Source organism: Macrosteles quadrilineatus, unplaced genomic scaffold (assembly GCF_028750875.1).
Source record: "Macrosteles quadrilineatus isolate MER2022 unplaced genomic scaffold, UCM_ALF_1.0 Scaffold_1__1_contigs__length_201487025, whole genome shotgun sequence".
NCBI lineage: Eukaryota > Metazoa > Arthropoda > Insecta > Hemiptera > Cicadellidae > Macrosteles > Macrosteles quadrilineatus.
In genome coordinates this window covers 58,475,695-58,490,784 of record NW_026542594.1, presented here as the reverse complement: position 1 = coordinate 58,490,784, position 15,090 = coordinate 58,475,695, and the positions used below count along the sequence as shown (strand labels likewise).

The 15,090-nt window shown below is 39.6% G+C and overlaps 1 protein-coding gene across 1 annotated transcript in view; it reads left to right on the top strand.

Moving 5' to 3' along the window:
* LOC128997346 (melanopsin-A-like) overlaps positions 1–4,852 on the top strand; it is a 102,285-nt gene extending 97,433 nt beyond the window's left edge. The window contains exons 10-11 of the mRNA XM_054422987.1: positions 659–1,503; positions 4,704–4,852. Of these exons, the coding sequence (XP_054278962.1) occupies positions 659–1,503; positions 4,704–4,852 (994 nt within the window). The remainder of the gene's footprint in view (positions 1–658; positions 1,504–4,703) is intronic.
* The last annotated feature ends 10,238 nt before the right edge of the window (positions 4,853–15,090 follow it).

Genomic DNA, 15,090 nt, shown 5'->3' with positions numbered 1-15,090 from the left:
TGGACGTAGTAGGACTGGTCGTGTGAAGTTGATTACCAAACCTAAGCCTACTGTAGAGTTTGTTCTATGTGTTTTGTAGAGAGAAGACAGTGATGATTATGGAGGCAACGTACTACTGGACGTAGTAGGACTGGTCGTGTGAAGTTGACTACCAAATCTTAGCCTACTGTAGACAATGTTCTATGTGTTTTTTAGAGAGAAGACAGTGATGATTATGGAGGCAACGTACTACTGGACGTAGTAGGACTGGTCGTGTGAAGTTGACTACCAAATCTTAGCCTACTGTAGACAATGTTCTATGTGTTTTGTAGAGAGAAGACAGTGATGATTATGGAGGCAACGTACTACTGGACGTAGTAGGACTGGTCGTGTGAAGTTGACTACCAAACCTTAGCCTACTGTAGACAATGTTCTATGTGTTTTGTAGAGAGAAGACAGTGATGATTATGGAGGCAACGTACTACTGGACGTAGTAGGACTGGTCGTGTGAAGTTGACTACCAAACCTAAGCCTACTGTAGACAATGTTCTATGTGTTTTGTAGAGAGAAGACAGTGATGATTATGGAGGCAACGTACTACTGGACGTAGTAGGACTGGTTGTGTGAAGTTGACTACTAAACCTTAGCCTACTGTAGACAATGTTCTATGTGTTTCCAGAGAAAAGACAGTGTTGATGACGGAGGCAACGTCCCACTGGACTGGTCGTATGAAGTTGACTACCAAACCTAAGCCTACTGTAGACAATGTTCTATGTGTTTCCACAGAAAAGACAGTGTTGATGACGGAGGCAACGTACCACTGGACTGGTCGTGTCAAGTTGACTACCAAACCTAAGCTTACTGTAGACAATGTTCTATGTGTTTCCACAGAAAAGACAGTGTTGATGACGGAGGCAACGTACCACTGGACTGGTCGTGTCAAGTTGACTACCAAACCTAAGCCTACTGTAGACAATGTTCTATGTGTTTCCAGAGAAAAGACAGTGTTGATGATGGAGGCAACGTACCAATGGACTGGTCGTGTAAAGTTGACTACCAAACCTAAGCTTACTGTAGACAATGTTCTATGTGTTTCCACAGAAAAGACAGTGTTGATGATGGAGGCAACGTACCACTGGACTGGTCGTGTCAAGTTGACTACCAAACCTAAGCCTACTGTAGACAATGTTCTATGTGTTTCCAGAGAAAAGACAGTGTTGATGATGGAGGCAACGTACCAATGGACTGGTCGTGTCAAGTTGACTACCAAACCTAAGCCTACTGTAGACAATGTTCTATGTGTTTCCAGAGAAAAGACAGTGTTGATGACGGAGGCAACGTACCACTGGACTGGTCGTGTGATGTTGACTACCAAACCTAAGCTTACTGTAGACAATGTTCTATGTGTTTCCAGAGAAAAGACAGTGTTGATGACGGAGGCAACGTACCACTGGACTGGTCGTGTGAAGTTGACTACCAAACCAATGCGTGGACATGGTTATCGCCATCACCACTACAGCTCTGGTAAGCGATTTTACTTAAATTATAAAAAAAAAATGTTGAAATCCTGAAGATTTATAAATTAGGAATCTTACACGCTAACTTGCGTTGGTTTTATGGTTTTACCTTTGATTCAATAGTCAATGGTTTTACTAACACATTGCATTTCAACACATTGATTTATAGTTTTGAGGTTAACGGTGAATGGTTGGTTGCCATAGGCTGAGATATATTTTCTCTAGGTAATTTGGAGTAAAATTTCATTCTTAATGTGTTCATTATGTTAAATAGATGATCCCTAGATTGTATTAGAATTTCTTATGCTAGTCCCAATTATATCTATGAATATTTTCAAGCTGTTTACCAACCTTAAGTTTTAAAATTAATTTACTTTGTTGTAGTAGGAACAAACTCGTTATACAATGATGACGATCTGAATGTTGCATGACTTCATATCGTTTCCCATACACAAAGACACAGCTAAATCAGTGCAATCGTTATGGCAATTATTATTACTTTCGCCTTTTAGCGAATTTCCCGTATAGGGAATAAGCTATTACCGTAGTACTCATGTTAAGACCTGGACCCGGGACCAATTTACTTTTTCGTTTTTAGGTCCCTAGAGACCAAAAACACCATCCGTTCAAATTCATATATATATCTATGTTTGTGTTGGGATTTTTTACTCGTATATATATATCCGTTAGCACGATAACTCGAGCAAAAGTGGACCGATTTTGATGTAATTTTATACAAACGTGTAAACCTACATTTATTCGAACGAGTTCGCGAACCAGCATGATTGGACTATGGGAAGGGGGTTTTATGGGGTAAAAATAGGGGTTTCCCATTTTTGACCTTAAAAACACAAAATTTTATAATTTCTTTCCACACCATTTTGTAGAGCTAAAAAACAAAAAAATATCATATTGAAGTGGTGTTGTAAGCCTCGTGGTTACGGAGAAAAAAAAAATAAAATTTAAAATTCCCTTGTTAATCTTATGGAGAATAAGTCAGCTGTTGTAGTTTGCTTGTTTATGACCATATTTTGATCGAATTTGGAAAATAGTTTCATTTCTTACTAAACAATTGACATTCTACAAAAAAAATTACCCTCCCTGTTGCAGCAAACCTAAGTAGGCCTACTCGTTAAACTAATTCTATTTAAATAGGGAATAAATGTGATATTTTTATGGAGACATTTTAGTTTAAGTTCAATCAGGCTAATGGAAATTCGCTAAGTCTGCAGGTCTGCTGCTGCGGGGGTATTTAATACGTATGGTCAGCTTTGATTAAAGTTTACCACATGCAGCGGATTCAATAGACGATATTCAACCCAGTTCTTTTAATTCACGTAATTCACCTGAACACACTTCCATGGTTTTTATCACGAAAACTTAACTAGGACCGTTATGGACCATAAACATAAAAAATAACGTTTCTGGTCCGAATCCTATACTAATAGCTTTTGCTATTAATACAACCTAATAGCATTAATATATGGTTTAGACAGTTCCATTTTTAAATAAAGTTTACTTTCGGACCAGTAACACCATTTGTTTGTGTTTATGATCCATATCGGTACCGTGTCTGTTCAAGTATTTGTGGTTTTTATTGTATTACACAATACCTCCGCCACAGCAAACCTGCAGACTAAGCAAATTTCCATTTGCCTGATTGAATTAACTCTAAAATATCTCCTTAAAAATATCACATTTATTCCTGATTTTAATAGCATTAGTTAAAAGAGTACTTAGATTTGCTGCAACAGGAATGGTAAAAAGTGATTTTTTATGTTAATAGTTTAATATGAAATAAATTCATTTTTCCCCACACAATGATGTTTTTAGCTGTTTTACATACGTTAACTGGTGGCTGAAAGTTACGTTTTGCTGGCCATGCCAGCTGTCATCGTCATTTGGGGACCGAGCAGGTTTTTACCAGCGAGCAAGACATCCCTAGGTCCGCAAAATCAGCTGCCCGCTTACGTATCTATGGCATTGCAATAGAATTGTTTTATTGTTACCACTGCCTAACAACTATTTTTTTTTCGCTGATTCCTCAAATTATCTCTTTACATAACCTTAAGGTTGTAGTTGTGTTGACTATCAGTGTGCATTATGATTGTGGTGATTATAGTGGTAATAGGGTAAAGTGTGGTGAAAAATAGCTTCCAAATTTGATCAAAATACTGTATGTTCATAAACAAACAAACTACAACAGTTTACTTATTCTCCATAAGAATAACATGGAAATTTTTAATTTATAATTTTTAGACATTTTCTCCGTAACTATTTGGCGCAATACACATTTTTTTTTTTTTGTTTTTTAGCTCTACCAAGTGGGCAATAACGAAATTGCAAAATTTTATGTTTTTAGGGTCAAAAATGAGAAACCCCAATTTTTACCCCATAAAATCCCTCCATAAACCTCCGTTTCCATAGTCCAATCATGCTGGTTCACGAACTCGTCCGAATAAATGTAGGTTTACTCATTTATATCAAATTCCATCAAAATCTGATCATTTTTGCTCGAGTTATCGTGCTGACGGACATATATATGATTTGAATTTATATATATATGACATATATATATATATGACATATATATCACATCTATGAATTTGGACGAATGGTGTTTTTGGCCTCTGGGGACCTCAAAACGTTAAAGTAAATCGGTCCCGGGTCCAGGTCTTACCATGAGTACTACTGTAATATTCCATCCAATGATCAAAAAACATGTATGCCAATAATCTCACGAATCTCGGACATTCGTCTAGATGAGTTTCATAAATTATCTTTGAATGTGGTCGAGAAAACAAGTACAGTAGAGGGTTTCTTGTAATTTAAATACCAATAGCTGTTTCATAATATAGACAAATCGTTTCTCTTAAAAGGCCACTGGGACAGAGCCCCAAGGATTGACCTAGTTTCTCTGTTGATAGCTTTTCTACAGACCTCTACCTCTACAACACCTCTACCAAGTTTGTAAGCCTAACCGTTCTCCAAAATTAGTGGGGGGGAAAATACTACTTCTTTTCTCTATAAGAAATACATGGGAAGGTAAATATAAAGGCCGCTGCTACAGAGCCCCAAGGGAATTGACCTTGTTTCTCTTTTGATGGCTCATCTACAGACCAAGACCAGTGGTATGTATTCATTGCCAAGACCCATCACTTTTTTTTTTGTTTTTTTTTTTTGTTAGGGAGGTGTAAAATGCATTAGGCACACCCTCAGTCCTTGAGGGTAGTGTGGGACTCACCAGTTCTGGTATACCCACTAAAAGCACCTCCCCCCTCCACTCACTTATGTGGGAGGGCGATCACAGCGAGATGACACGTCTCTGCTGCCGGAATGAATCTTGGAGTATCTGAAACAAGACTTAGCCGTGTTTGTTGAATAACTGACATAGGTCTACTGTATTTCTGACTGACTTGCTGTGCGTGAAATTTCTAACAGGTTTTAAAAACTAGCTTGACCTGGTATGCAATGGGCCGGAGCTGGGCTCGACGTACCCGGTGTGTGTCGGGGCGTGGTGACTCTGTTACGGTGGATCATCCAGGACGGCTGCAGGCCGGGGTCTCCAGTCCTCGGCTATGTCATAACGCCTGCAAAGGTCGGAAATGTGGTCGTGTTCCGATTGCGCCGCTTTTTGGAACAAACGGCTTGCCTTCCGGACCGTGAACTCCTCCAGACTTGGGATTCCTAAAGAGTTTCTGATGGTAGCGTTGCTGACAAACCATGGTTGGCGGGTGATGCGTCTGAGCGCTTTCGATTGGATGACCTCCAGCCGCTTCCTGTGTGTCCTGCTGGCCAGGGCCCACCAAGCTTCTGAGGCGTACATCATGCAGGAGCGGACTATGAGCAGGAACATGCAAATCTTAGTGCTAAGTGGCAGAGGAGTCCTCGGGGCGATCATCGGCCAAAGCATCGCTTGGATGGCAGTTGCCTCGCTGACTTTCTTCCTCACGTGGTCCCCGAATCGTAGCTTAGAGTCTAGTGTAACACCTAAATACTTCACCGTGTTCTGCCAGGGTATTTGCACCCCATCAAGCTCGATTTCTGGTATGGCTGCCCCAGGCATCCTTCTACGTTTCCTGAAACAAATGGCATTGCTTTTGTCGGCATTAACCTTTACCCTCCATTTCTGCAGCCATGGTGATAGGGCGTCCATCTGTCTCTGCATGGTCCTTGCGGCCTGGGTTGGTCGACAGCTCCGACATTGCAAGAGAGCGTCGTCTGCGTAAAGTGACAGGGTCACACGTGGGATTGTCGGCATGTCATTTGTGTAGATTAGGTAAAGGACTGGGCCTAGAACGCTGCCTTGGGGGACTCCGGCCTCGACTGGTCGAACTGTGGACAGCTTACCCTCGACGAACGCTTGGAACGATCTTTCCTGAAGGTAAGATTTAAGCAGGTGAACAGCAGACTCGGGGATGGGTGACTGACTGAGCTTATAGAGGAGACCTTCGTGCCATACTTTGTCGAATGCCTTGCTGACGTCTAGGAGGACTCCGACGGAGCACAAGTTTAGATTATGGTTGTCTACCAGCATGTTGAGGACCCGTATGAGCTGCTGAGTTGTTGAGTGTCCCCGCCGAAACCCAAACTGCTCCGGTCTGATGTAGCCATCGAGGAAGGGAGCTATTCTGGTGAGGAAAAGTCGTTAAAAGATTTTGGAAATGACCGGGAGAAGGGAGATCGGCCTATGGTTTTGGGGAAACAGGTGGTCCTTCCCAGGTTTAGGTATGAGGATGATCTTCGCCGACTTCCAGCAGGCCGGAAAGTGTCGGAACCTAAGAGCGGAATTAAAAAGGAGCTGGAGGTGCATGCAGATGGCTGGGGAGGCCGACTGGATGGCCTTTGTCCCGATTCGGTCTAATCCTGGAGCCTTCCGCGGCCGCAACCGTCCCACTGCTTCCGGGACTTTCTGTAAGGTGAAAGGATCCAACTCATCTCCAGGTTCCTCCTCAAAGAAGTTCTCCATGAAGGACTCCACTCTGACTTCCGTCCTCTCGTCGAATATGTCCGGGTTGGTTTGGAACTGGTCATGCATAGTGTTGGCAAAGGTTTCAGCCTTATCCTGCGCCTCGTAGACCACAGCGTGTTGTCCATGAAGTGGCTGAGATTTAACCTTTATACCTCGAATCTGCTTGGCTGCCCTCCACACGCTACCTCCTTCTGTGGAGAGGGTGCAGAGGAACTGGTCCCATGTTGTAGTCCTGAAATTGTCAATTAGCTCCGATACCACCGTATTTTGTCTGTTGAGCTCCCTCTTTGTCCTCGGGTTCCTGTTGGCCTTCCATCTCCTTCGGAGGGCATTTCTAAAAGTGATCTCTCTACGAACATGCATCGGCAGAGTTTGCCGCACCGGGCCCGAAGTCGCCGAGCGGGAAGCGTCTGAGATTGAAGAGGTGAGGATTTCATGCATAGAACTAACATGCTCATCCAGTTCTTCCCTGGTCGAAGGAGCAGAAGGAGGGCCCATTCTCTCGTTCACTAGCTGCTGGAACAGCACCCAGTCCGTCCTAATCATGCTGGTGGTCATGGGCGATCTCGTGGACGGGGTTGCGTCTATCGAGTAAAGGATGACTGAATGGTCAGATGACAGGGCCTCGATGCAGGATATACCCACCTGAAACGGAAATTCCTTACAGATAGCCAAGTCTAGTACGTCCGGCCTGTGAGCGTGGTTTGAAGGGTGAAATGTTGGCTCGTCTGGAGCAGCGGCGTAGACGTCCCCATGCCGGTCCAGGAACGTTCTGAGTGATGCGCCTCTAGGGTTCGGGTAGCGGGAATTCCAGGATGCATGCTTTGCGTTTAGGTCACCTGCGATGAAAACTGGTCCAGCTGTTGCCAGCACTGCTGACAAGGTAGGCTCATCTAAGCGGTGTCGTCCTGGTGGTTGGTATGCAGCAACAAGTAGTACCTCCTGTCCCCCTAACTGTATAGTTATACCTGTCGTCTCCATTGCACCCGTGGCAGTAACTGAGTGGTGGTGAGTTACCCGGCGGTGTACTAGCACAGCAGTTCCCCCTCCGGGGTTTCGGCCGTGCGGTCTCGGTGGTCGGTCGGTTCGGTAGGTGGTGTAGGCTGGAATTCGGAAGTTGGCATCTGGGGTGAGATGGGTCTCGCTCACCAGGACTACGTCTGCGTCAAGCTCTGAAAGAAAATAGTGGAGAGCGTTCCGTTGCCTGGACAGGCCACAGGCGTTCCATATCACCTGACCAAGACCTTTACACACCTGTACCAATTTTCTACGCCAAGCCGTTCTCTTCTCTCAAATTAGTGTAGACAAAAAAAAGTTTCCAATCAAATAAGCAAGAGGTCGTCAAGTGGTCGAAAACTTGACCAAAAATATGTAATGTACAGTTTTCAAATATTTTCACCCCACACTGTAAATAAAACATGTGATTGGAATTTCTTCCATTTGTTTTGATTTTCTGTTTATATTTCGTTGTTATTTCGTCACCAGGATGACAACCCATTTTTTTATTTACAACTTATTTTAGCGAATTTCCCATATAGGGAATAAGCTATTACCGTAGTACTCATGGTAAGACCTGGACGCGGGACCGACTTTTTTTTTCGTTTTGAGGTCCCTAGAGGCCAAAAAAACCATCCGTTCAAATTCATATATATATATATTTATATATTTATATATATATATATATATGTGTCCGTCAGCACGATAACTCGAGCAAAAATGATCCGATTTTGATGAAATTTGGTACAAACGTGTAAACCTACGTTTATTCGAACGAGTTCGCGATCCAGCATGATCGGACCATGGGAACGGATGTTTACGGGGGGTTTTATGGGGTAAAAATAGGTTTTTCCCATTTTTGACCCAAAAAACATAAAATTTAGCAATTTATTTCCAAACCATTTTGTAGAGCTTCAAAAAACAAATAATTTAGTATATTGAAACGTTATTATGCGCCTAATGGTTACGGAGAAAATTCCAAAAAATTGTAAATTTAAAATTCCTATGTTATTTTTATGGAGAATGAGTAAACTGTTGTAGTTTGCTTTTTTATGAACATATTTTGATCAAATTTGGAAAATGTTTTGATTTCTTACTAACTATTAACATTTAAAAACACAGTTTTACCCTCCCTGATGCAGCAAACCTAAGTACTTGTTAAACTAATTCTATTTAAATAGGGAATAAATGTTATATTTTTAAGTAGACATTTCAGTGTAAATCCAATCAGTCAAATGGAAATTCGCTTAGTCTGCAGGTTTGCTGCGGCGGGGGTATTTTTTATTATTTTCGTGTGCTTATTTTTTATTTATATTAGCCTATTTTAATTTATAAAGGGATTCTGCACATCTACAGGAAAGTATCCTTCCAACAGTATGCGTAGATTTCCCTGCGATCTACACGAGCTGAGAAAAAAGGTTTTAAAGAAACATGCTTGCCTATTAAATATACAGTGTGGTAGAAAAGTCCCTGAACGGTTTAATATAGTTTTTACCAATACAGATAAAGTAATGAGATTTGATATGTCAATAAAAGTCATAAATGTCTACTTTTTAAGCTATTATCACTTTTTTACCCCTTAATGGGGACGGCCCACTAGAAGTCAGATTAAATTCTTAAATAGCAGCATAGGTCGAGTTTGGTATCTAATTAAAGGTCTTAGTTATTAGAACACATTGCCGCAAACCCAAACTCAAAAGGACAACTAAGTAAACAATGAAAGCTGTTCAAAGATTCATTAAATTTGCAATGATATTATTACGCTACCTCCTCAAAGGGTTAAATTAGGAAGAAAATCGTTAACGTAAGCATAGCTCTATATGCACAACAAATTAAAGGTATTAAATAGTAGAATGCAATAACGCAAATTCGAGCTCAATAGTAATAGTGAGTAAAAAATGGCAGCCACTCAGAGATTCAAAATGGCAGATTTAAGAAATATTTGAAAGGCTACCATTTTTGACTAAATTTTCCATTTGAGTTCGGGTTTGCGGCAACGTGTTCTACTAACAAAGATCTTCAATCAGATACCAAACTCGACCTATGCTGCTCTCTAAAATTTTTTTCTGACTCCACGTGGGCCGTCCCCCTTTAGGGATAAAAAAAGTTTTAGTACCTTAAAAGAGACAGTTATGGCTATAATTTATAAACCAAGTCTATTTGTTTATCTATATTGGTAAAAAATATATTAAGTTAAACCGTTCCGGGACTTTTCTACCACACTGTATAGATAGATAGGCTAGTTACGTTATAGACCATTTGTATTGATTTAAATTATGCAGCTAAATTGGTCAGAGTTTTAGGAAATTTAAGCTCACTTAGCAAATAAACAAACAGTTGAATGCGTGTAGTCAATTAACCACTGTTAATTATACCCAGGTTCCGTGAGTAGTGCTCGACAAAACATCAATTGAAATAAAAGTCTTTTGAAACACGAACTCACCGCGTAATTGGAAAGGATAGATTCGAATCAAATATCTGTTAGAGACGAATGGGCTTTGCAATTCTCTCAATTACCGAACAATCTGGCCTTATTTCGCCGTTACGCTTTGTTAATATTAAAGGGTTTTATAGGGGCTAAATGACCTGCTTTTCCTCGTTGATTGTTTTTGTTGTTTACAGTTAAACGCTTCTTAATAGAACTTAGCAGTTAAATATCAGTGTATCACTCAATTTTGTAGAGGACAGTTGTATGACTTGACTGTTTATTTGCAGCCAACACCAGTGAAGGGATGGAGACTATAGGCACCCCCACCCCCGCCCCCGCGCCGCTGGATAAAGCCAAGTCAAGGACCAGTGAGTATAGAAGACCCTGAAACCAGCGCGGATCTGTAGTGAACCGTCCAGTGTAGATAGATATATGTAATAAGTTACATAATTGCTTACATAACATCTATGTAAGGACCATGTGACTATTTAGGCTATTAGAAAAGCGTTCTCTAAGGTATGCACAGTAACCTATTCTTCCATTTTATTCCAAATTGAAAATAAGCTACCAAGTGTGTGCAGTTTTTATGTAAAGGTAAATTTGCCTGAATATCATAATCAACCTTGTGACATATTTAGATTAATTTACCTAATATAAAGATACTAACTTTACCATACAACTCACACATTTTTTTTAAAAGGAATTTAGTTTTATTTAACTTTAATTTTATTTAAAAATGTTTGTGTTTTCGTTGTAAAACTAATGTTTCAATTAAAACCATGCATGGTTTGACTAAGAACGCATGCATGGATGGGTGTGTGTTACAAATTCACAGATATTATATTGTGCTAATCATGTATATGTGCATGAAAATTTAAAAATGAACAGATTATATAGCGATAGCAAACTGATCAAACTCAACTAAAATATCTAATTGTAATTAGTCTTTAAACTAAAATATTTAAGCCAAGAGTTGGCAAAGTATAAACGTAAAAGGATTACTTTTGTAACCAGCAATAAAATAAAGTATATAAATTTGTTTGAATGATGATCTCGTGGTACTTACCTGCCTTTGTTTTTTGCTGTTTCTGACTTTTTCTATGTGTAAACTCTCGTGATAACAACGTTAAAAGCTCAATATTTTAAACCACCAATCGTCATATCAACCTTTTTTAGCTTTTTATTTTAATTTGATGAAAATACGTACATACTCTTACGATGGATTTATTTGAACGTACCTATATGTAATTACTTACTTTTTTCTTCAACAATAAAGTCAATGGAAAGTTGCTAAATTTGAATTATTTACTCCTTTTCATAGAAACATGTTGAATGTTGCCTAGCTTATGTTAAGGTAGTATTAATCAATATATAAAAAAATTTCTATATAATCTAAAATATTTATTTGGTTAAGATGATTATGATCAAATATCAAATATCATCATAATCTCTTGGGAGGTAAAGCCTCCCACCATGACGTGTCCTGTGCTGGGAAAACTCATCGCGAAGAGAAAGCCTCTCGCGTAAATAGTCGGGCTTACAAATAGACCAATTCAGCACGTCAACAACCTGCACATGGCTTCAACAGAAAGCAGACTAGCTACTTCTCAAAGGGGAGAGACATGATCAATTGTTTTCAAACAGAAAATGAAACGGATTGTGGAGTTTTGCAGACGTCGCAACCGATACATGTCTTCCCGAGAAATGCTGTTGCTATATGCAGGGAAGCAGTAGTAAAATACTGACAGTATTAGTGACTGCACGAGCTAAAGTTTTGCAGCCTCAGGCAACACGCCTCTGAACCTATACAAGCCTCGTAGTCTCCCCAAGGCTTGCTAGGAAACACAGGTGACATGATCTGAGAAATTCGCGTGTCTATCAATCACGACGCCAAGAGTCTTTGCCTTCTCACACACTGCCAGACTCCGGCCGTCGAGACAGACAGACACTCCATCATCTCTCAAGGTCTGCACTTGGTCCAGAAGCACTGTATGCAAGACAGTGCACTTTTCAGGGTTTAGTTTGAGCCCGTTGACAAATGACCACTTGGAGATGCTCCAGGTCAGCGTTGAGTTAGTCAATTGCTTCTTTCATGAAAACAGGCTCAAAAGACAAGTGCAGCTAAGAATCGTCTGCATACAAATGTGCCGTAAAGTTTTGTACACAGCTAGGGAAGTCAGCTGAGTAAAGTGTGTAGAGCCCAAGCAGCTGCCTTGAGGAAGATACATAATAAATAGTCGTGCTTCAGAATTACCACACTCGCTAATCCCCCCCCCCCCCAAGCTGGGCTCAAACGACCTGTTTGACGGGGGGTAGGTTAGTTCCGCATTTGCAACCTACACTAATCCGGGTCCCGTAGGGTGGGTTATAATCTGGTAGGTTAGTTCCGCATTTGACGGCTTCAACAATAGATCTCTTGAAATTGTTAAGATCAGTGAAGCGTACAAAAAAGCCAGTCAACCGAAATAATCCATAAAAATAAGCAAGTTATAATTGAGTTAAAGTTGAAGTAGCATGTTCCAGTTGTAGCGATTTCTCTAGTTTTTTACCATAGCTGATGCAGATATTTATTTTACCGATCCCAGCCAGTCAAATCATTATCAATTCAGTATGTACCATTAAACTATGTATAGCCAGCCACCTGTCATGTGAAGCCGCAATCTCTGCTGCTTAAATACGCATATTACAAAATTCTAATAACTCAGTTGGTAAACTAAACCTGTCACAGGAAAAACTTTAAACTTTGTCAGCATCTTATAACATATTAAAAATATAAACAAAACTAGTGTACCTGTTGCTCGAAATCGAGCAGTTGTCTAGTACCGGCACTACAGAAGCTATATTAAAACTAGTAGTCATAATTTTCGATGAGTTTAAAAGACCCTATTAAAAGCGTATGCAACTAATGGAAATACATAGGCTGATAATAACAGTTAAAATAAACACGTATTGTAAACATTGTATCATATTTCAGAAGCTGACCTTGTTTTTACTGTTTTCGAAAAATGATTCCCGTTTTACCCATAGCCGCATAAAGCGATACTGATTACAAATTGCAGTCATTTTTCTTAAAGAGTTATAATTGTTCATCAAGTATTACTGATATCCTGCACTAACAGTCTGTCACAATTTAATATGTAGAGTTTGTATCATTAATATTCCGAATTTTCTAATTCCGAATTTCGAATCGGATACAAGCGTATCCAATCTTTGGATATTTAACTTAAATATGTTCAATATTCATTCTACGTCGGCTTTTAGTGAGGCTAATTACCCTTGTCTAATGGAGTGTAACCCACCTTTGTCAATATAAATGCGGAACTAACCTACCTACTTAAGGGGCCCACCAGATTCACCAGATTCTGATGTCTCATTTCCAAGTCTAGTAACCTGCAGTCAGTCGATGAGATCAGATCGAATCCAGGTAGTGATTTACATGCTAAATCCAAAATAGTGCATTTTATCAATCAGCATGTCATGATCCATTGAGTCGAATGTCTTAGAGTAGTCAAGCATAACCAATGAACTGTATCTACCTTTATATTCAGCATTTTTCATATCACTAAAGAGATTTGTCAATGCAGTACAGGTGCTATGGTTCTTTCTGAACCATGACTGCAATTTAGGTAATATATAATCTATATATCTAATTTCGTAAGCCCAAAATTTTACAATGAAATTGTGAGCGAACGGGAGGCTGTAGCAAGCTGGGAGAGGTCTCATTTTAAAGGTCTGGGCATGAAGTTTTGAGGAAAATTATTCATTTTTCTTAATTATGCACCAAAAGGTTGTTACGGAATAAAATAATTCACTTTTAAATAGCATGGGAATCTAATTTTCCTACAGTCACCCGACAAAGTTGACTTCCTTGTACTGTTTATAGTACAGAAAGCTGCTAACTGCTGCATATTTATACTTTGCCGTACGGTTTATACTTTGCCGTACGGTTTATACTTTGTTTCCCATTAAGGTTCAATGTTTGGATTTAACCTAACCTATAAACGTGCTGTACAGTGTTAAAAGACTAATTATTTATATATGCTTTATAGTAACTGTAGGAAAAAATAATGTGCAACGCGAGTGCAAACTGCCATTGCTCCACTCGAGAAACTTTCCACACTCGCCTACGGCTCGTGGACAAACATTTCTCTTGTGTGTGGCAAAGTGCCACTTCGCCCACAAGTTTACACAAATAACTAATTTCCTACAGTCACCCGACAAAGTTGGCTTCCTTTTACTGTTTATAGTACAGAAAGCTGCTAATTGCTGCATATTTATACTTGGTCGTACGGTTTATACTTTGTCGTATGGTTTATACTTTGTCGTACGGTTTATACTTTGGCGCACACCAGGGTTCCAACGAAACAACACAAAACAGCGTGGTTCTATTATGTACGTTATCCGTGTACGCTTGGAAATTGGTTGGTAACGCTTAAAGATAATAATACTATGAGCAGCTGATTGACTATTATAAATACGATTTAACCTGTCATTTCGTGTTTATCGTTTCGGTATTTCTGAACTTTCTGGACTATTCTTTTAAACGTTTTTAAAACATGCCTACGATCTTAATAAACAATAAAATACCTTTAAAGCATTTTTTTAGGCGTGGAAACCACTTCAAATTACAAAAACATACGGAACTATATTCTCAAAATGCGGAGCACATTTCTTGCCGAGGAAAAATAGCGGAGTGATACGGACCGCGGTTACTACTTTCTCTAGGGCACCATTTGTGTTGCCAGCTGAACCTAAAAACGTGTTGATAGTGTTTGAAAGACTGATTATTTATATGCTTTATAGTGACTGTAGGAAAAATATAATGTGTAACACAAGTGAAAAAGGCCTTTGCTGCACTCGAGGTCATTCCGCACTCGCCTGCGGCTCGTGGGTAAACATTGCTCTCGTGTGCAGCAAAGTGCCACTTTCACCACTAACAAATAACTATTTATGTTTTTTTTATTTAGTGTAAAAACAGCTGTGATTATAGAAATTGAATAAATCATAACCACACCTGAATGTGCATTATTTTGTTAAAATTGTTAGTGAAGTAGTAAACAACACAAAGTGAAAATTAGATATCTTTTGAAATCTTTTGAAAAAAACAATTTGATACTTTTAAACTTAATACTTTACAATGGATTGTTCCTTTGCACAGTAATAATGTATAATGTCGGAAGACTACCACGCAGAGGTAT